Source organism: Mytilus trossulus, chromosome 3, assembly GCF_036588685.1.
Source record: "Mytilus trossulus isolate FHL-02 chromosome 3, PNRI_Mtr1.1.1.hap1, whole genome shotgun sequence".
Taxonomy (NCBI): Eukaryota; Metazoa; Mollusca; class Bivalvia; order Mytilida; family Mytilidae; genus Mytilus; species Mytilus trossulus.
The window spans coordinates 63,842,947-63,865,639 of NC_086375.1; the positions used below are offsets into that span (position 1 = coordinate 63,842,947).

General features: G+C 31.8%; 2 protein-coding genes across 2 annotated transcripts; one reads left to right on the top strand and one right to left on the bottom strand.

Annotated features, from left to right (window-relative positions):
• Positions 1-1,229: 1,229 nt before the first annotated feature.
• On the bottom strand, positions 1,230-11,128 carry LOC134709632 (uncharacterized). Its single transcript, XM_063569782.1, has 3 exons — positions 10,907-11,128; positions 2,163-2,312; positions 1,230-1,873 (listed from the first exon to the last, which is right to left on the bottom strand). The coding sequence occupies exons 1-3, from the start codon at positions 11,112-11,114 to the stop codon at positions 1,662-1,664; spliced, it is 570 nt and encodes a 189-aa protein (XP_063425852.1). The 5' UTR covers positions 11,115-11,128; the 3' UTR covers positions 1,230-1,661.
• On the top strand, positions 4,106-6,147 carry LOC134709630 (uncharacterized). The gene is made up of 2 exons (XM_063569780.1): positions 4,106-4,407; positions 4,770-6,147. Exons 1-2 carry the CDS (start codon positions 4,156-4,158, stop codon positions 5,124-5,126), a joined length of 609 nt encoding a protein of 202 aa, XP_063425850.1. The 5' UTR covers positions 4,106-4,155; the 3' UTR covers positions 5,127-6,147.
• Positions 11,129-22,693: the final 11,565 nt, after the last annotated feature.

The following is a 22,693-nucleotide window of genomic DNA, read 5'->3' on the forward strand; positions in this document are numbered from 1 at the left end:
CCCGCCCAAAATTAAGCACGTGGTATGCATGCCGTCTTCGGCTTAAACGTGTTGTAATTCTAAACGTGTTTAGGAAAGTGTCTAAATATTGGAAGTGCTTAGAATTTAAACACGTTTAGCTTCATATACTTGACAATGTAACTAAACATGTTTAGCACAACAACATGTTTATTGCGAAGTGCTGAGAGCCTAAACATGTTTAGTGCGAAGTGCTGAGAGCTAAAACATGTTTAGTTTTTAATGGTTAGAAATTAAACACTTTTCTAAGCACATTTAAGTCTTGCAACACGTTTAAATTCTAAGCACTATTTTTACAGTGTACCATCATAAAATATATGAGAAGAACATAACCCGTGTCATGCTAACAACTGTTTTTAGAATACATGTGTTTAGTTCCGACGCAAAGACCTAATCAGTGACTCAATATTAACGCCAAAATATGCAATCTTTAATGACTTGACAACAGTATCGTAATTATATCCCTTCTTAATAAGTCTATTCAAAGGTTTTGTAAGTTTCTGAGGTGAATACTGACACCTTTGTGCTTTATAAAGAATATTTCCAAAAGAAAATGGATGTGAAATACCTGAACGTATAAGAAGTCTGCATGTTGAGCTATATTTACGAATGATGTCTTTATACCGATGATAAAATTTAGTAAATGTTTTGACTAGTTTGTGATATCGAAAACCCTGGTGTAATAATTTTTCAGTAATACATAAATTTCTCTCGTTAAAATCTAAAACATTGTTACATACACGAGCGAATCGTACAAGTTGAGATATATAAACACCGTAATATGGTGACAAGGGAACATGTATTTCATGTCGCAACTAGGGACATTATTTTGTTCGGTCTGTGCGTCGTACCGTTCTTTCGTTCGTCCGCATGTCCTGCTTTTGGTTAAAGTTTTTGGTCAAGGTAGTTTTTTTTATATAGTTGAAGTAAAATTAACTTGAAACTTAGTTCCGTGTTTCCCATGATATGATCTTCTATTTTTATTGCCAAATTAAAGTTTTGACCTCCAATTTCACAGTTCACTGAATAAAGAAAATGAATGTGCGACTAAGGCATCTGTGTACTTTGAACACTTCGATATTCATTTTTAGAACTGAACGGAAACAATTGTGTTGGTACATAGTCTATATCAAGCCAAACTATATTTTAATACATGTATTAAGGAAAATTACTTAAAAGTTTTAACCAAAATAAATAAGATAACTTTAAAAGCTAATATTTTTTATTAATTGGTGGACTGATGTTCGGCAAAAATTTCTGCTCGTTTTCGTCATTAATTGTCTTCTAGTGCTAGTCTACACAAGATACTGCTGTCTTGAATCTGCTCATCTATGGAAATTGAGCACCCATCATTGAATATATCAAATTATTTTACTGTTGCTGGTGTTTAAACAATTAAGAAACAAAATTTCAGAGTTAGACCTCGTCAAACCTTCTTCTTTGTCAGTCAATATGATATGATTATACATTATTACATGAAAATTATACGTGACGATACCATGCATGTACAATGTAAAGTAAAGTTGATACAAGTATCTCGAACCTTCGTTACAGTAAAACAATTATATTGGATGGTTGATTAAATTATAAACTGCGAACTTTTCAAAAGCATTTTTTTTACAAATCTTGCGCACATGAGTTTATTAAATCAAATCTATAGTTTTTTCTGATTGTGCTAAACTGTTTCTTCGTATTTTCTCTACTTGGGTGATTCGTTCTATCACAAGACACCAAACAGATAATATTGGGAATATCAGCGAAATAACTACTAGAGCGAATGATAGTGACAAGTTATGCTGCACAGTTGTTCCACATCCAGTCGCCCAGCATAGAATACCAAGAACAGATGTCACAACTGAAAACAAATAAATTATAATATTCTGATTTGATTATTTATACTATTTTATTAGATTAACAAAAGAAGTAAATCAAAGAAATACATTCGGCTACAGGTAACAAAGCATCTAAAATATAAAAAAAAAAATAATACGACTATCTTCGTTGTCAATTATAACTGGTATAGCATTTAAATAATGAACAATCAGAATAATTCATATTTTAATTGAAAACAGATTTTTGAATCAGAAAATAATAAACTTTCGGGACCCCTGTTAACAGAAATGGTACTTTTCATACTGAAATACCTGTTGTAACAATTGCTGCTACGTTAGCAATAAATATCCTGGTGCCATACACTGGAAACTGGTGATATACTATAAACAACACTATACTGGTTACATATCCAACTAATGATAAACACTCAAATAACCGGACTACTGCAAAACCACTGTACGCTGAAATAAACAAAAACACATGTCATACTCTGAACTGACCTTAGTCTAGACAAGATGTAAGTAAAGTAAGTCAGTCTTAGTTCACGGAATGCCAATCATTTTATCCATCAGACAACAATAAGAACAAATGATTAGATAGCTTCTAAGTCTGGACAGTCGTATTATAAATGGCCAAGTCACACTAGTTTCGTGAGAAATGGCCAATTTACACTGTTCTCGTGAAAATGACAAAGAAACATAGATTATGTGAAAAATGGCCAAAATTAAACTGATTTCGTGAAAAGGCAACCTGTATTAATCTGAAATTGTCTATTATTCGATGTAAAGACCGGTTCATTGTTATTTCATCTGCCGAAAACTACATTTTTTTGTTTTATATATATGCCCCAAAAATTTACAATGTCTTAGGTCCGAGACCACAATGATTTCGTTGTTATTATATATTGGACAAAGTCCATTATTTTTGAATTTTCAAGAAATCGTGATGGCTTGAACGAGCCTACACATAGAACAGTACCGTCAAAAAGTAATCATTATAATACCGTTCGCACATAAAAAGATCAGGACTCAATGAAAAGATATTAGCGAAAAAATTGTAAACCGAAACTTAAAAAAACGTATATCCAAGAATCTGAAATAAACAGTAAAACAATGCATTTGCTCGATAAAATATATCAGAATTACGTGTGTATTTTCGTCTAGACGCCATCTTATAAACTATCGAGATGACTTCCGAAGACTGTCGACGGTCACATAACCCCATAGAAACATAAATAAAAGTAGATAGCGACCTCGTGCAGTCGGATTTGTCTAAGTCTGTTTGGTTTTATGTTATTGATTAAAAGTTTATTAACGTTTTTACCTGTATAAAATTATTTTAAATGATTTACCTTTAGTTCACTTTCAATGTTGACATGACTGTCATTTTAATTACTGAATACGAGCAATACACGAACAACCAATTTCTTGAACCAAACAATATCCGTATTCTATTTTTTTCATATTTCGTAGCTAATTCCACTTTAAGATACGACTAATTACAACCACTGTCTAAAGATAGAATTCTTGGTGCGCGCATGTCATCAATTGACTTGGTCAGATTCTATGAACTTTTGTCCGTAACACCCATTTGTCATATCACATTGAAACTCTGGGGTGGCCAAAGGTTATAAACGCCTAAATGAATTAATACGAAAAACTAGCAGAGGACTCAACCTTGTGTGTTGAATTATATGTTGAAAACTTAAACCTTCTTTTTTTCTCGTGCACCTGCATCTACTTTACTTTTTAATTATATCTAAATCCACAGTGGCAGACTGAGTGAGTGTAGCATCACTGTTATTGATAGACGATGACAAACACAAGGTTAAGATAAATGATTCAGTATAATTACCAGCATAATCATTTCGGTTGTCCACGCTGTTATGAAAATGATTCTACTAGACGTATGCATAAACTTGCCATGTGGCGGGTTACACTATTTAAAAAGAACGGTTTTCGAAAGGTCATTACTGCAGCACTTGTTATGTTTACTAGTAAACTTAAAGCTGTACAAAGATATATATAATAAAACAAAAACAGGAAAAACTCTATGACGACGGTTTAAATCAAAGTACACACAAAACAAATATAAGTTATAGTTATTGACCAAGCAAGTCGGTATACGGGATTTAATTTGCACAGCTCGAGTGACCCTGTTTAACCCGAACGACGAAGGAGTTCATGGGTCATCTCGTGCTGTGCAAATTAAAACATATACCGATTTGATTGGCCAATAACTGTTTTAACACATGACGTCAACAATTTTCCCGCATAAATCACATCCGCCCAACAAGACGTTGAAATGGATGGATTTCATCATGAATTATCGGAGGATGATATGATCTTATCACAAGTATTAGAAACATTGGAGGATGAAATGGAACTTAGAAATGTAAATATAGAGGACTTTTTTGGAGAGTTTCCTAGTAATGTGATGGATGAGAATGCATCTGGAGATTTAATCAACACCTCAGCTGTTTCATTTGACCTAGGACTAGACTTAGATCTATGGTTGCAAGTTCCTTCGGAAAACGGAAAGATCCAAAATGTCAAGGTACGTCTTTTTTTTAGAATTATCTGCCACGCTCAGACCCATTATTGCATGATTTGAGGTGTGAACCCATAGACGGATCCAAGGGATGGAGTCCCTGGTCCCTGTTTTGTGGAAAAAAATGGTTAATTATATAGGGAATCACTGAAGCATGACGCACGCCCCCTCCTTTTAGGTCAGTCAGCCCTCCCCCTTAAATAAAAAGTTCTGGATCTGCTACTTAGACCCTTGATATAATCATTTACGGAAACTTCCGACTAGTTTTATTGTTTAATTGTTCTCATCCGGAACATTCATGAAATATTTGCCACTGCCGGATTTTGCCTCTGCCATGTGTTGAATTATGTGATATTATCTCATTTTAGGATGAAGAACCTAAAGATCAGGAACAAGGAGTCGAATCAAGGTTTGCAGAAATGACAGACAATGAAATTGATACACTTATTGAAGATGCTGAGAACAGAAACACAAAAAAAGCCACAAAATGGGCAGTTAATGTCTATGAAGACTGGAAGAATTCTAAAATTGGTGGTGGTTTAATTATACCAAACCTGAAGGATTTGTCTGTTCAAGATATTAACAGCATTTTAGGAAAATTTGTAGTAGAAGTTCGGAAAAAGAATGGAGAGAAATATCCAGCGAAAACACTTTATCTTCTTGTAACTGGACTTCTAAGAGGAATGCGGTCACACGGTGTTTCTAATCTTAACTTTTTGAACTAGTCTGATGACAGATTTCTGAGGTTTAGACAAATACTTGATGCACAGATGAAGAAATTAACATCAGATGGGTATGGTATAAATGTTAAACAAGCAGATCCAATTTCAGTTGAACAGGAAGAAATATTGTGGGACAAGTCTGTGTTTGGTAATCATTCATCCGAAAGTTTAATTGCATACTGTTTTTTTCTACAACTGTAAATATTTTGGTCTACGTGGTCGTGACGAACACCGTAATCTGCAAATTTCTCAAATACAATTAGGAGAAGATGATAACGGAAACTATATTGAATTCCGGGGTAAGGATAATAAAACGTATAATGGAGGGCTACGCCATCGCTATATTGCACCAAAATCTGTCTGACAATATTTAGAGAAGGATTGTCAGACCCTAAAATCGTATCAGATGTATATGAATGCAATATACGAAATTGATAAATCGGTTAGCAGTCCTTTTTATCGTAGACCTGTTTTATCAGATGGTTCTGTTAAGTTTGACCACATACTGGGTGCTAATAGATTAGGGTCACTCATGAAGACAATATGCCAAAAGGGAGAATTAAAGGGGAATTTTAGTAACCACTCGGGGAAAAGAACACTTGCAACTAGATTGTACCAAGCAGGAGTCAGTGAGCAGATGATAATGGATAGAACAGGTCACAGGAGTGAAAAGGCTGTTCGTACCTACAAAAGACCTGCGGATTCTATGCTAAAAGATGTCTCTAACATTTTGAATCCATCTAATAAGCAGATAAAACTTGAGGATCCCAAACCATTAACCGATACTCGTGCAATCCTTCCTGAGCAAGTTAATATTGAAAATACAGAAAATGCATTTAATGTTTCAAAACCAGAAGGAAAATATCGGGGATTGCCAAGTAACAGCTCTTTTCAAAACTGCGTGTTCAATTTTGTAACGAAGATGTGAACCTCACAGATTTTGTTTTCAATTTTTAACACTGAATTGTTATTTTAAGTTGTTTTTAAGCCGTACATAGAAATGTATGAAAAAGCGGGTTTTTTTTTTAGTTTTCATTGTGTCATGTTGTGACACTGATATCTTACATATCAAGACTATAATAGGAAGATGTCGATGATTTTTATTTTCATTTTTTTTTTTTAATGACATTTTTTTTTATATTGATGGAAAAATAATTTTAGTATTAAATCAACCTGTGTTCTTTATCTTATTTAGACTTGTATTGTGTTGATTGTAATGCTACTACATTCGTTTTGTGAGTTTTCTATTCTGATGTTTTATCAAGTGACTGATTTTTATGTCCGAGTATAGATACATGTATCCACTTGATATTTCTTACAAAATGGAGAAAAACAAATATCTGTAGTAGCAATGGAATCAACAAACGCAAAGTACTGTACAATAAACATCTGTCAAGGACGTGAAGTTCACGTGACCTGTGCAATTATTGAAGTAGTTAATGCACACCTGACCCGTGCATTATCCAGATTATACCACAGTAAGATCAAAGGAATTTTGCCTCTGTCATGTGTTAACAAACAATACTGTTTCGATATATAGATATAGGAAGATATGGCATGAGTGCCAATATAAGACAACTCTCCATCCAAATGACAATTTATAAAAATAAATCAGTATAGGCCAAGGTACGGCCTTCAACACTTCTTACATCGAATAGCAAGTTAAAAAAGGCCCCAAACATTGCTAGTGTAAAACCATTCCAACCGAAAATCAACGGTCTAATCTATATAAAAACAAGAAACACGTATGATCTACATAAACAGACGACAACTATTGTACATCAGATTCCTGACTAATAGGACAGGTGCAAACATTTGTAGCGGGATTAAACATTTTAATCATATCAAACCTTCTCCCTTTTCTGAAACTTCTTCTTCTTCAGGAAGTCCACCCTATCTGCAGGGTCACCGCATTTAAAAATTTTGTTTATTTTAAAAATTGCGTTATTTAAAATCTTATCTACTAGTTAAAATTTAAAATAATAGTAACAGAGTTAGAATAGGATATAACTAAAAATTAGTTAAAAACAGGAACTTGTATGTACACTATACATCTTAAAATTTTAAAATGGATAAAAATAATATCTTATCAGTTGTTTAACTTTCTCTTAACAAAGGAAATTGAAAGGAACTACTAATCCGTACTAATAATGGGTTAAATTTTATGGGCTAGCATATGGTTTCATAATTAAATTATATATATGTATTTAAAATCTAAAATGGTAAAGGATACGAATAAAAAGAAACTTGTAAAAATTAGTTTTATGTAAAACAGTAAAATTTGTCAATACAATTTGGATCTACAAGATTATTTACAGGGGTAATTAACATTCATATTCTCTAGTTATGGTTTAACTATGTAGTACTCAGCTATATCACCTAGAATTTAATTAAGTATATAGAGATAGTAGTTTAATACTTCTTATATGTTACATTCCCACGACTGACAGCCACTTGCAAGTTAAACTCAGAACTCAACTGATTGTTCATTTGCTTTCCAAAAGTTGGGTTCTTTTAGCATGCAATGCATAGATCCAGTCTTTGCAGATTCGTTCTAAATCTCTCTGCTGAGACACAGTTATAAGTTCGTTCCTAGAACAGTCAATCAAGAATTCGAGAAGATCCTCATCAGAATCAATTATACTGCAATAGGGTATTTGATTATCCTCTAGTAGGCATTTCAGTCTATTGTGATGAATTTTTCTCACAGAACTCAGACTTTCACACTCGATTAGAAAATGTTTATAATCTTCAGGTCCTACCATGCATAATTTGCATTCTGCAGATTTTCTAACGTCAAATCGGTTGGTAATACTTTGGGTTTTGTAAGTTCCTGTAAGTATCCTGGATTTTATTATCCCTTTGCTAACATCTCTTTTATGATCTCTGACACTGCTCCAACAGAAGTTTGGTTTTTTAAAGTTCCAATTGTTTACTTCCATATATTTGAGCGTTGATTTACTTCTAGCAGTTTCGGTCCATCTATTTTTCCAGGTTTGGTCTATGACATCATGAGTCAATCTTTTCCAATTTTTCTCCGGATTTAGTATAATCTCATGTGCGGATGGAAGATCATAAGATTTGAGAGTTTTGTCCACATTTATGTACCAACTATTTGATTTATCATCTTTTGTAGCTAGCTGTATAATTCCAATTTTACACTCGATTGAGTTGGGATCTTTCGATATTCTAAGAAATAAGGAAATGACAGCTTTATGTACAAGTTGCTCAATGGATTCAGCTCCGAGCAAGATATAGATAGCAGCATCTGCAGTTCTTTGTGGTAAAGATAGAATTTGCTTAAATGATTTTTTCTGAAAAGCTTCTAATTTTTGGATATCAGTTTTAGTAATGTTGAGAATTTCAATTCCATAAAGCATTCTTGTTATAACGTAAGTCCGCCATAGCTTATAAGATAATAGAGGATTTATACCATTTATTCCATGTAATCCAGCACCTAATAGTGAATACATTGTAGCTCTTGCAGCAGAGAGTCTTTTCTCTACATTTGGATTATTTTTCTCTTGCCTTTCAATTCCTAAATGTTTGATGTTTTGCTTTTCGTCTATATTTTCATTAAAAAGTTGAAGATTTGTATCTTTATTCTTCTTGTTAATCATTAGAATTTCAGTTTTTTTGCTGTTTATCTTTACCCGATCGTTTTTGGTACAGTTTTCAATGATGCGGAGTTGGGTTGAGGCATCATGTTCTGAGCCAGCACATAGCATTATGTCATCTGCGCACGTTGGGCAACCCACATAATTCGTTCCAATTTTAATTCCTATGTTTGTGGATTCAAGAGTATCAAGGATATTTTTATTATAGGCCTTGTAAAAATTGGCAGAGAGAATTCCTCCTTGTTTGACTCCCTGCTCATTTACAAATGTTTCCGAGATGTATCCTTGAGATTTAACTTGTGTAGTTGTCTTGTTATATAGTTCCTTAATAAGTAACCATGAAGCTCCATTAATTCCTTGATGATATAATTTCCAAAATAGGTGTATATGGTCTACCACGTCAAAAGCTTTTTCTGCATCCAGAGTTATTAGAATAAGACACTCATTTTTATCTTTGGCTTCATTAATTGCTTCAGAGATGAGAAGAACAATATTAATAGAGGATGCACCTTTAGTGAAACCTTTCTGAAGCTTGTTTTGATGTTTATTTAGTGTACCCTCAATTCTGGCTCTAATACAAAGCTCCAAGATCTTACAAATGATGGAAATGACTGTGTGTGGAAACAATAGTATAACATAACAATATAGAAAAACACACTATAAAATATCAATTGGAAGGCTAAACTCAATAAAAAAACAAATACGCTTATGGTCCGGAACATTATATATACAGATATAATTGATATATTAAAGAAGACTTTAAAATTTGAACTCTTATCTGACTCACTTAAAATGTTTGTAAGTTGTATAATGTTTCCGCTGAATACTTTTAAAAAACGTAAAATGACAAGTGCGGAAGACGTTTTTGATTGTTCAGCAAAGACACAATTATATACAATACACAGGAAGAACTTGGGTGTAAATGTTGATGACTCCTCCTAAAACAATGAACACTAACTAGACTTTAATTTAGTATCTATATCTTGTTTTTTTTTTATTCCATCAATGAAGTGGAGTTTTATGGCGACCGATCCTTTAGTTTTAATTTCGTCTCATTGAAAAAGCTTCATTGAAAGTTGTCTTTGTTACAATTTTTTAGTGGGTTAAGAAATATGATGATGTGGTCAGTATAAAACAAAAGAGAAGACGATTTTTGTGACTTATCATGGAATTCATGACTAATCTGAATATGATGGCTGTATTTGAGAGGTCTATAAATTATCTATGTTATTATTTGTCCTGTAAACTTTTCTTAATGACATACATTTTTTTTGCAGAATCTGTGATGACGTTCATCGGACGGGGATTTCTTTTACTCTTACAATTCATCAACTATTCAATATTCTATTTTTTTTTCAATTTATCACTCAAAACGCTCTTCTTGTTTTTAACAGGAGACATGGCTATAGTATAACAGAAAGGTTGGTATTTGTCCAATTAGACACCAATCATACAATATTTGAAACGTGCTGGTTTTACTGTATGTTTTGCTAGTATCCTTTTTCCAAGTTAAGGATAGCGTTAATGTCATATCATATTGTTTACCAATACGTCTATCAAGCCTATTACATCAAAACCTCGTAAAGGTAATATGTTTACCAAACTTTTCATATATATGGATAAGTATTCTAACAATTATTATGATAACAGCATAAAAAAGTATAATAATTGAAAAGAAAAGTGTATGTACAAAGGTATATGGTCTGAGTACACAGTTATCGTATGGTCACTAGTGTGGACGGTGTGTTGAGTAATTACTTACTAGTACCATTTTATAACACTGTATAAAGTTTGGGTCATGAATTTTAAAGTAAAGTAGTGATTTGGTCCAGCCGAAAAATGTTAAAACTAGCACTTCGGAAAGTGTCAAAAGATTTACCCCCTTAACATTAATTGTCCATATTTTGAGTTAGAGCCGATTAGGTTTTCTATAATTTTGATATAATTTGTCCGAAAAGAAGTACAACAAATCGTAAAATACTATTTTAGATACGAAATAACTGTGCACACTCGGAACGAGTAAATGAGACAGTAACTGAACAAAACATAAAATACGACAAAACTCCACTATTTAAGTTGTGTTTGATTCTTGCAATAGAATTGACCTTCTTGTGCATGGTTTATTTTTCTCAGTCCGATTTTTTCTAATACAAAGGAAGTGTTTACCTGTGTATCCTTGGCACCAGTATTTGCCTCCCATTTTAAAACAAGCTTGCCATAGGCCTATACTTATTAGTCTAAAAGATTGTGTTCCCATCAAGTCGTTTTCCTCAAAGAAGTTCCAAAAAGGCATAGCGAAAGCAGCAAAGTGAATCAGAAATCCTACTATCAGAAATCCAAGACAGAATTTAAGATTTTTTGTTATCTCGATCATTATGAACAATTATAAAATATACAATATTTATGTATTTTATAAACGGATATTGCTACAAAGGGTCATTTAATACTGCGGTTATTGTTCTAGATATTTTAAGAGTAAAAAGAAAAGAGGATTAAGGTTCATATGCTCAATATATATAGTGTATTAAAAGTTCCTTCTAAATTAAAAGTCATATTCATTCAGTGCAACTATAACTTGTGTCGCCGCTATTCGAATTCGACGTTGGATACCTTTTTTTTTTAAATTTCTGGTTTAAAGTTACATGGATAATTGTACTCGGTCATATTTCTATATATCTATAATTCAGTTTCTCTTTGGTTTATGAGGCAAGCTTTTATTTGAATGAATACAAAGTTTTGTAAAAAGTAAATTTACAGATAATTGTGATAAGTCATGTCGTTACATACGTGCTAACTACAGGTACGCTCAGAGAATGAATCGTCCCCATGAGTTGCCTCGACCTAGTGTGTGTACTGTTGCTGTTCGCATTTGAAGAACGAGAGACAATTATTTCTTTATCTGTAGAAAAGGGGAAAATAGACCCCGAGAGAAGAGAGGAACATAATATTTTACCATTTAAAATTACTAACTTTGTAAAGAGCATTTGCGTATAGTGGCGATTAGAAGTCTGTGATAAAGAGGCAACTACTGTTTGAAAGTCATATAACTACCTGAATTAAGTGTTATTACACTATTCAGGATAAACATGTACAGTATAAAACATGCATACTAGTATTTAAATAATAAGATGAATATCCATGCAGTGTCAAGAGCATTACATATTACATCATTGGCCAAGTAAACATTTAAAGGAAATGAGTAAGACTTAAAAATTGTTCGAAGAGCAAATAAAATGACAAGATGATATCAGTTGTCTTAGACCTCTCAGTTTATGTATGACAGTCCGAACAAGCCTAACACCAAACAATCTAAATTCCAAAAACGCTAGGACGTACATGTAGCAGATATCTAAGAACTTAGGTTATCTTATAAATATATACCTCTCTCTCTTTCTTCCCCTAACATTAATAAAAACAAAAATAAAAGTACAAAAAAAATCTCAGAAAGAAAATAAAAAACAGTTGAAACATGAAGTACCACTAAAATATCAAAATGAAAATTCCTATCGATCAAGAGTTGTCTGCGCTTAGATCCTAAAATTACAATTATTGTTAAAGGTAATCTGAGTTATCTCCAATTGTTCAAGGTAATCTTTAATTTCAAAACAAGGGAACAAATTAGAATGTAGTCCTTGTGGGTACTTTTCAGTTTTGATAAGGTATTTTAAAGCAAATTGTTCAACATACTTATATACATGTTTGTGAGATTATTGTACATTTCGCCATTTAAAATCACCAGTCGTTTGTAATTTTAAACATATAGAATCTAACAGATTACTTATTTCACTGAAATCAATTACATAAAATTTCACAGATTTGCTTGAAAATATAAACAAGCATATTCATGGGTGAGATAATCTGTCAGTCCCTTGTTTGTTCTCAGTAAAATGCCCCAAGCAAGGACTAGAACACGCAAACGTTAGGTATTTTTTTGTGCATTCATTTTTAAATTATTTTACCTTAAAGGGGCACTAGCTACGATATATATAAAAAAATAAAGTATGATTTTTTTTTAGATCAATCATTAATCAAATTGGAATAATGAAATAATAATTTGCTTTTAGCAATCAATTTCCTTTAATTTTGTTGAAATAAGCGATTAAACATAATTTTTGACTGATTCGCTTGCAAGTGAAAACGTCATCATCATTCTAACCGGTATTCATGTGAACTTCAAGTTAACCCCTAGCTAGAGATTGACAACGCATGCATTGTACGTGTACTGGTTATTTAAATAAAAAGAATGTCAACAATGAAAGTGAAACTACGGTAAATCATTTGATTACTAATTCGATGCACATAAAATCATTCTTATATGGTTAAAAACAATTAGAAACATCTTTTTTTAATCTATAAAATAAAATCAAACAGACCTATAAAAATGCAATTGCACGTGTTGTTTTAATCTATTCGTATCTTTATTTTTTTTACATCGCTTATATGGTCATCTGAGGTCAAATCGATAGTTAATTAGATGGCGTCTGGACTAAAATACACACGAAACGAACCTATATATTATCTACCCCATGCTCTGTAAACTGTTTATTTTAGACTTTTGATAGTTTGGATAAATGTTTTACATTGTTATAAACCAAATATGAGAATTTGAGTCAAATCGGTTACAATGAATTTGACAGCTAGTGCCACTTTAAGTTTACGCTTGTTTTCAATATACAAACACGTTCTCACTTAATTCAAAAATTAATATTAACCGATTACTATTTTTTTTAAATTTGATATAAAAGATTCACATGGCCATTTACATATCATGTTTATGAAAAACGGGACGCCACATCAGCTTCTACTTAGTATCTTAAATTTTCCTTTTGCTTTATTTGATGATGATGTGTTGCTTTAGGTTCTACTTATAGTGTAAACATATTTTATTAATTATATTCAGGTACATACATAGGCATTTACATAATAATACAAGTGAAATAATTAATAGGATCCAGAAACAAGCTCTTAGCTTATATTAATCCGTTTCCTAATAAGAACATTTCATATTTTAATACTCAAAGGTTAAAATGTTATAAAAAATAACAATGTTACACTAGATGGAAAGAAGAAAAGAAACATATTTGTGACACACAAGAAAGAAGAAAAAAATAGAAACATCGGAATAATAAAGTGTATGTTTCTGAACGGACACAATTATAGATATAAGTATTACTTGTTGAACAAGATGTGTGCTATCATATGGCAAATCTTTTGCTACTGAGTATAAATGTTTGAACTGCCAAGAATATTTCAATGTTTTGTTCGTAGCTGAAGTCCGTTGAACCGTGTAGCAAGATTTCTTCCGACCAAAAATGTATTATATTGATATTATAAAAATGCTGTTCACGCATAACGTGAAAGCGGGGGCAGTGCAACAAGTTAGTGCGCTGTAGTTTCTATAGCACCACATACACATCTACTTATAGATTGTATATATTTCTTATTTGGTCCGTTATTCTTGTGGTCAAAGTGAAGTCGCGGATTTAATAAACGTTATAGTTTTTAATCAGAAAATGTGTTACAGCAGGGACCAAATTATTCGTTTATCATAAATTGATTAAAACAATTTTATACATTTAATTTCAAATCAATGGATTTATTGAAGAAGCAGAATTCCACGTGGAAGAATTAAATAATCATTTGGTAATTCGAATCCAACTTTTGATGGATGTAATGCCAAAAAATGGGTATGTAGCATGTCTTTTTTACGGAAGCCGATAAGGGTACAAATATTTGCCTCATGTGAGTTCAAATATTGCTGGTTCAATAAAATCTTCTCTACACATTCGTTTTTCAAACAATAGCTATTTTGTCCAAGTTGATATTTCAAAGCAGTTAACGCATATTTTTTTATAATTGATCAAAACAAAAGTTAGATACACGAAGAGCAAAAAATGCCAAGATTCTTTTCTTATTAACTATAATATATTTGGGTCTTAAAGGAATAAAGTGCTTCCACACATTAGAAAACGGTAGCCAATTTGTCCACACGTCTGAAAACATCATAAATCGCTAATTTCCGTAACATGTGCTTAAGTTTCAATTAATGTTCTTGATAATTGGGACAACATCCCTAATGCGCCTTGAAATGAGGAACAACTCAAAAGTCACGTGTAAACAAAAATTCTCTGTGTAGTGATATTTGACACTTTTCTATGATAAACAAAGGACTGAGCTTAACCATTTGAGTTAATTAAGAAAGTAGGGGAACACAGAATAAATGTGTAAAATCTATGGAGCTATTAAATGTGTTCAAAGTATTAAATTTTCAAAGAACTTACTGTGTTTAAAATGGGATTATTTACCATGAGGAGCCGCATCACAAAATGTAAAATTCGAATTGAAATTTATGTAACGGGAGTTCTCCGAAATAGATCCTTTACAGTCGTCACTTCAGTAAGGTGCAATCACTAATATTAAAAGACTTAATACCAGTTAACGGAATGTTTTACTTCGCGATTTGTCCTGCTATTCATGTTATAACTATCGTGATGAAAGTAATTCCTGTACTAGCGAAGCCGTAAGTTTTCGTCAATATAAACTTGTGCATGAAATGAAGGTAATTGATAGACGAATCCCAAACAGCGACGAAAACCGTTTCATTAAATTAATAAAAACCCGGAATTATATTTGCCGTTTTCACGGACGATCCAGTAGTAGATTACTATATTTTAAAATGTATATATACGTCGCATTTTAAGTGTACGTCGTGTTGTAGGAATTTCGTGTCCAACGTTTGAAAGTAGAACTAGAATATGGAACGCCATAGCTGTCTGCCGTTGTTCATATTTAGTATATGCTGTGCTCATTTAATTATTTTCAGCGTTTTTTTCTCGATTATGAGTGCCCTTTTAATTATGTTCAGTAGTATTTTAAAAAGCTATTAAAAAGAAACTTGAAAAGGTGTCTGAAAGCATAGAAACCTCAAAAACAGTAAATTTAAATGTGAAAAATAGACTTGTCGACGTTGAAAAACAAAACTTTAGCAATAACCTTCTGTTCTTTGCTATCGATGAACAAATTGAAGTTACTGAAATGGGTACCGGAATAAACGGGGCACAGGGTGATCACGAGGAGGCGAATGCGGCGGAAAAAAAAGTACCGGAAAATTGCATCAACATCATTACAGATTTTCTCGAGCAAAGGTTGAACATTAAAGACGCTAAAACGCACATAAAACTCGAAAAAGCCTATAGACTTGGTAGGAAAAAGACAAATGCCGAAAAACCGAGACCAATAGTGGTAAAGTTTGCTGAATTCGGTGATCGAGAAACGGTACGAAAAGCTTCGGGTCGCTTAAGACAGACAAAATTTGGGATTAGTCCTCAGTACCCGACAGAGGTTTTATTAAAACGAAAAAAATTGATACCAGTGATGAAAGAAAAACGTAAAGAAAATAAAGAGGCATATCTAGTAGGAGATAAATTGTTCGTTGAAGGAAAGTTGTGGCAGGAATAGGAGTTTGCGGAGAATGGCTGTACTACTGTTGAAAGTGATAAATGTAATAAATGTTCATTAAATGTGTGCTCATGGAATATATCTAAAGGTCTGTTGCGGAAACTGAAAGATAAAGAATTTTTAATGGAAATAACAAATTGTGATATTGTATGCTTAAATGAGTGCTGGGTCAAATGCCCGACGGAATTCGAATTAAATGGTTATGATAAAAAGTTTGTTTATAGGGAAAAGTGCAACGGAGGAGTTATTTACGGAAGCGTATTAGGGACATAGAAAAAAAAATTGTCAGTGAACTTCTTTTTTCAAAGTCGAAATTTTGACTTTTCAAATCTCGAAATTTTGACTTTAACTTGAAATTTTGACTTTTCAAATCCCGATATTTTGACTTAAACTTGAAATTTTGACTTTCTAAAATCTTTAAATTTCGACTTTTTGAAAAGTCGAAATTTTGACTTTTTTGAAACTCGGAATTTCGACTTAAAAAAAGTCGAAATTTCCCCTTTAAACTCGAAATTTCGACTTATTTAAAACTCGAAATTTCAACTTATTTTAAACTAAAAATTTCGACTTATTTAAAACTCGAAATTTCGACTTATTTAAAACTCGAAATTTCAACTTATATTAAACTTAAAATTTCGACTAATTTAAAACTCGAAATTTCGACTTATTTAAAACTCGAAATTTCAACTTATTTTTAACTCGAAATTTCGACTTATTTAAAACTCGAAATTTCGACTTATTTAAAACTCGAAATTTCAACTTATATTAAACTCAAAATTTCGACTAATTTAAAACTCGAAATTTCGACTTATTCTAAACTAAAAATTTCGACGTTTTGTTAACTCAAAATTTCGACTGTTGAAATCTCGAAATTTTGACTCTTTCTAAGTACTTTTAAAACTTTGATGTTAGTATTCAAACACAGTTATTACAATTTTAGAAGGAGTAGACATGGACGCAAATTATTAAAGCGTCATCCACACATTTTGGCAATTTATATTCAGAAATTGGTTTTGTTCTTAAATTAAGATATGGATTAGCATTAAATATTGTGAAGAAATCATTCGTAAAGAGCATGCATGTTGTCAAAACCCCCCCTACCCTATTCCATGTTTTAGTTTCCACGACACTGTCATATGATCGTCAGATCTAAGGACATTTAGCATCACAGTTTCAAAGGCCTGTTTGGTCTCCCAATAGCAAGTCACCGACTTTGTCTTGTTTAAAAAATGGTAAATCAAGTAGCCAAAAATGCCATGCATATTCAGGACGATCAATGAGCTGCTCAGTTTTCTAGTTTTGGAAGTTTGCATTCTTATAACACAACTATTAACCCATGTCTTTATATATTAGACTGTTGAATAAATTATGTCGTAATATAGGTGTGTCGGAATAGCGGGGTTGTCTTGATTACACATATCAGAAGTCCAGACTTGAAATATGTATTTGAACGTGAAACATTTTTTATTTATTCTTCGGCAAGAACAAGATTTTCAATCTAAAATAACCTCTTTTAAATGGTTTAGTTTATTAAAATATGCTTATGAAGTTTATGATATATATGGCTCTCCGCCTTGCTGATATAAATGACTGTGAATGTGGTAATCGCAAACGTATAAATACTGAGGAAAATTTTAAAGTTAAAAAAAGGTCGAAATTTTGAGTTTAAAAAAAGTCGAAATTTCGAGTTTCAAAAAAGTCGAAATTTCAAGATTTTAAAATTTCAAAATTTCAAGATAAGAAAAGTTTAAATTTCGAGCTAAAGTCGAAATTTCGAGCTTAGAAAAAAAAGTTAACTGCCAATTTTATTTTTTCTATGTCCCTAATACGCTTCCGTAGTTATTGTTTTCTATAGAAAGTGGTTAAATCCGTATATTGAAGTATTGAATTGTTGTGCTAATAGTATGATATGGTTAAAAATTAGCAATGTTATTATGCTTGATAGTAAAGATTTGTATATGTGTGCTATATATATGCCCCCTGATAATAATGTGTTTTACCGAAAGTATGACTTAGATGTCTTTGAAGTTTTGCAGGAACAAATAGAACATTATAGTGTATTGGGTAACATTGCAGTGATTGGTGATCTCAACGGAAGAATAGGTTTAGAAAATGACTTCATAATGCAAGACAATTTAAATGTATTTAATTGCAATAAAACTGATGTACTTAATTATGAACCTGATCTACCAATTAAAAGAACAACAGAGGACAAAGCCGGCTAATTCGTTTGGTCGTAAAATTTTGAACTTATGTAAATCTTCTGGTATAAGAGTATGTAATGGTCGTTTTGGGAAAAAAAGTGAAACTTTTACATTTTAAAATAAGAATGGATGTAGCGTAATTGATTATTTGCTTTTATCTTATGATTCATTTTCTATCGTTAATGATTTTGTCATTGGTGATTTTACTACTTTTTCATGTCATGCACCGTTAAAAGTTGTTTTTAAACTTAAAGTATTAACTTTAAATGAAATATGTACTTGTAAAACTGTTAAATATGATTGTTATAAATGGAATGAAGGGTTAAAAGATGACGTTAAAAGGGACCTTGCGGCAAATTCCGATAAAGTTAATGAACTGATGAATAGTTTATCCGACGAGCCAAGGAACATCGACCAAATTGTGAACAATATTAATTCGTGTCTCTCAGATATTGTCAATAAATATACAAAAACAGAAGTGACTAAAGTTTCAAAATGTGATTATTGTAACAGCTTAAAGCGAACTTATAAACCTATAAATATACGGCAAGATAAACCATGGATAAATGATGACTGCAAACAATTGTATATTGAATATAAACGCTCATTGAAACAATTTAACCAAAATAAGTGTGAAGAAAACAGACTAATTTTAAATCTTTCTAAACAAAGATTTAAACGAAGTGAGAATAGTTTAAAAAGACGATATAAAAAACAGAGAGGAAACATGTTGAGTTCTATGAGAAAAACGAATCCAAAGTACTTTTATCGAAAATTCAGGAAACGAAAAAAGGCCAAACAAAGTTACATAAAATTAAACGATTTTGTGACTCATTTTAAAAACTTAGTTTCTAAAGAAGAAATTGACGACGGACCGGAAGAAGAAGTCAACAATGAAGTCATTTACGAAGAATTGGACCGACCTTTTACGGAGCAAGAAATTGATGTTTGCGTTAAAAAATTGAAAACTGAAAAAGCAACAGGCTATGACAATCTATTAAATGAATTTTTGAAGGAGTGTAAATTAGTCCTACTGCCATTGTTATGTAAACTTTTTAACGTAATACTTATTACCGGTTGGTTTCCAGAAATATGGGTCAAGAGTGTTTTAGTTCCGCTATTTAAAAAAGGTCAAGTTGATGATACAGGAAATTACAGAGGAATTTCGCTTGTGTCTCATGTTGGGAAATTGTTTACTTCTGTCATTAATACAAGACTATTGAAGTGGTGCAAAGAATACAGTATATTGACTGATGCGCAATTTGGATTTGTCCCTGGATATGGTACACACGACGCGATTTTTGCCCTTCATTCTATTGTATCAAAAAGTTTACGTAAAGGAAAGCGTCTCTATTGTTGTTTCATTGATTTTGTCAAAGCTTTCGACAGTGTGTCACATTATGTTTTATGGCAAAAAATGTTAAAATGCGGTATTAGTGGAAATTTACTGAATCTTATTAAAATCAATGTATTCTAAGTTAAAAACTTGTGTTAAATTAGATGGTGAATTTTCAGATTTCTTTCATTGTAATGTTGGCCTAATGCAAGGCGAATCATTATCACCATTTCTATATGCAATTTATGTAAATGACATAGAAATTGAGTTAATTAAACAAGGAATAGAACCATATGAAGTAAAATTGTTAAATCTTTATCTTTTTATGTATGCTGATGATACAGTTCTCTTCAGCGAAAGTATTTCTGATTTACAAAAAATGATAGTCACTGTATATGATAGTTCATACAAGAATGGTCTTGATATTAATTTAAGAAAAACCAAAATAGTTGTTTTTCGTAACAAAGGTGTACTGAAAGAGAACGAAAAATGGTATTTGAATGGTAAAATGATAGAAATGTGTGATCAGTTTGTATATCTTGGTTTGTTATTAAACTATAACGGTACTTTTACTGTAACACAGAAAACACTATCTGAACAGGGTAGAAAGGCTACATTTTGTTTATTGAGTAAGATTTATGATGATTGTTATAACACTGAGACTTTGATGTCCCTTTTTGATACATATGTAACAAGTATTGTGAATTATGGTTGTGAAATATGGGGTTTCCATAAGGGAGCTGATATAGAAACGCTTCATTTGTATTATTTAAAAAGAATTTTGAAAGTGAGAAAAACGACTGTGAACCATATGGTGTATTTTGAACTTGGGCGTTTACCATTGTATGTTAATAGATATGTAAGAATGGTACGTTATTGGTTGAAGCTATTAGAATCTAATAATTGTATATTGAATAGTATTTATGAAGATATGTACGAATCTAGTTTTGTTAAACCGAATGATAAACTCAATTGGAGTTGTAAAAAAAGAGACATACTAAACAGGTATGGATTTAATGATATATGGTTAGCACAAAGTGTTGGAAATAGTCAATTATTTTTGCATGAATTTAAAAAAAGAATTGTTGATAATTATATAGCCGAAGCCTTGTCATTTTTTGAAAACACTTCAAAATGTTATTTATATCAATATATACATGATGGACATACTTTGCAATTTTATTTGAATCGACCATTGAACAGTTTATATCAGTCATATGTAACTAAATATAGAATAAATTCCCATTCACTTAATGTAGAAACTGGAAGATACTTTAATATTTCCAGAAATGAGCGTGTTTGTAATATGTGAATAAGAAAGTCATCGAAGACGAATATCATTTTATATTAGAGTGTGATAAATATGTAAATGTCAGAAGTAAATATATTAAGATATATTATTACAGAAACCCATCTACCTTCAAATTAGTTCAATTACTATCTGTAAGAAATATTAAAGAATTAAATAATCTGGGTAAATATCTGTACGAGGCAGAGAAAATTCGTAATACTTGATTTTTGTTTTGTACCTTTATTACCAATGTAAATTATATGCCAAACTCCGCTATATATTAATGCTGTATATGTTTATGTATATGTTTATGTAAACTGTATAATTTGTGTATGTATTTAATCCTATGAGCTGTATATTTGCTTACGGAATCAAGAATTATTATAACAATTATGTTGAGCAGTAACATCATAATGATCAGTAGAATAATCATTATATTGTGCAGATCTGGTATTATATTCAGCACTTTAATCAATATACTTAGCAGTTTTTGCTTTATGTTCAGTAGGTAATTATTCTATTTAGTAGATTTGTCTTTATGTTCAGTACTTTTGAAAATATCTTCTGTCAACATATTTGGATGTATCATTATGTTGACTACAGAAACCGAAATATTCAGTGGTCAAACACACTTAATAATCAGTAGTGTTATCATTATGTTGAGTGAAATAAATATTATGTTCTGTAGATTGATCATTATGTTCTGTAAAATATATATTATGTTCAGTACAAACAACTTTATGATCAGTGGTCAAAATGTTTTATGTTCGGTTTAAAAAATATTATACTAGGTGGTTAATCACTTATATTCAGTGCTTTTTTCATTATGTGGTGGTGGTAGACTTCCGGAAATAACCGAAAACATACGAAGCCGGACATTTTTTTCGGGTTTATTTTCATACTGTCTGCTGTACAACGTGCTCCTGCAGAACTTAATCTGCGAACCTTTCAAAAGTTTGAAGATGAGAGGATAGAGGATGACACTTTTTAGCACCTTGCTGATTAATATTTGATCAGACTAGGTGTTAAAACTATTGGTGATAGAATAAGATTGAGGGAAGTATTCAAATTTAAAATCACATAAACAAGAAGTACTTGTATCTACCTTTTAAAAAAAAATACAGTGCCCATTATGCATCTGCTGATGCTCAAATGTTGAAAGAATTAGTTGAATTTACCAAATGTAGCATCACTGAGCTAAGTCCATGCTCATTTACCACCACTTCGTGTGCTCTTTGCCTAAAACAAAGCACGGTAGCCAAGGCAAGACTGTTTACCTTAAAGCCTTTAACAGAGAGAAACGTGATTTCAACAGCAATGGCAAAAAAGATATCAGATAGTGGTCTGGATTTATTTCAACTACAATTGGCCAAAAGGAGAGATACAGACAACGGCATTAGACTAGTTTTGGCTGAGAAGAATACAAACGGAAAACCTCGTGTAACTGCCTCCAAAGGGTAGCTACAAAGATTCCAGATTACCTGAATTAATAAAACTATTTATTATCTTTTAAATTTTGTCTGTTTCGCTAACTGAGAAAGGTAGCATTTCTTTCATTCATTTAAAATTACTTATTTGTTTACTTTTTTCATGATAAAGGCCTATCGTTAACAAAAACAAAATGACTCCTGAGCGTTGGTACCAGGTTATCTTATATGGTATTT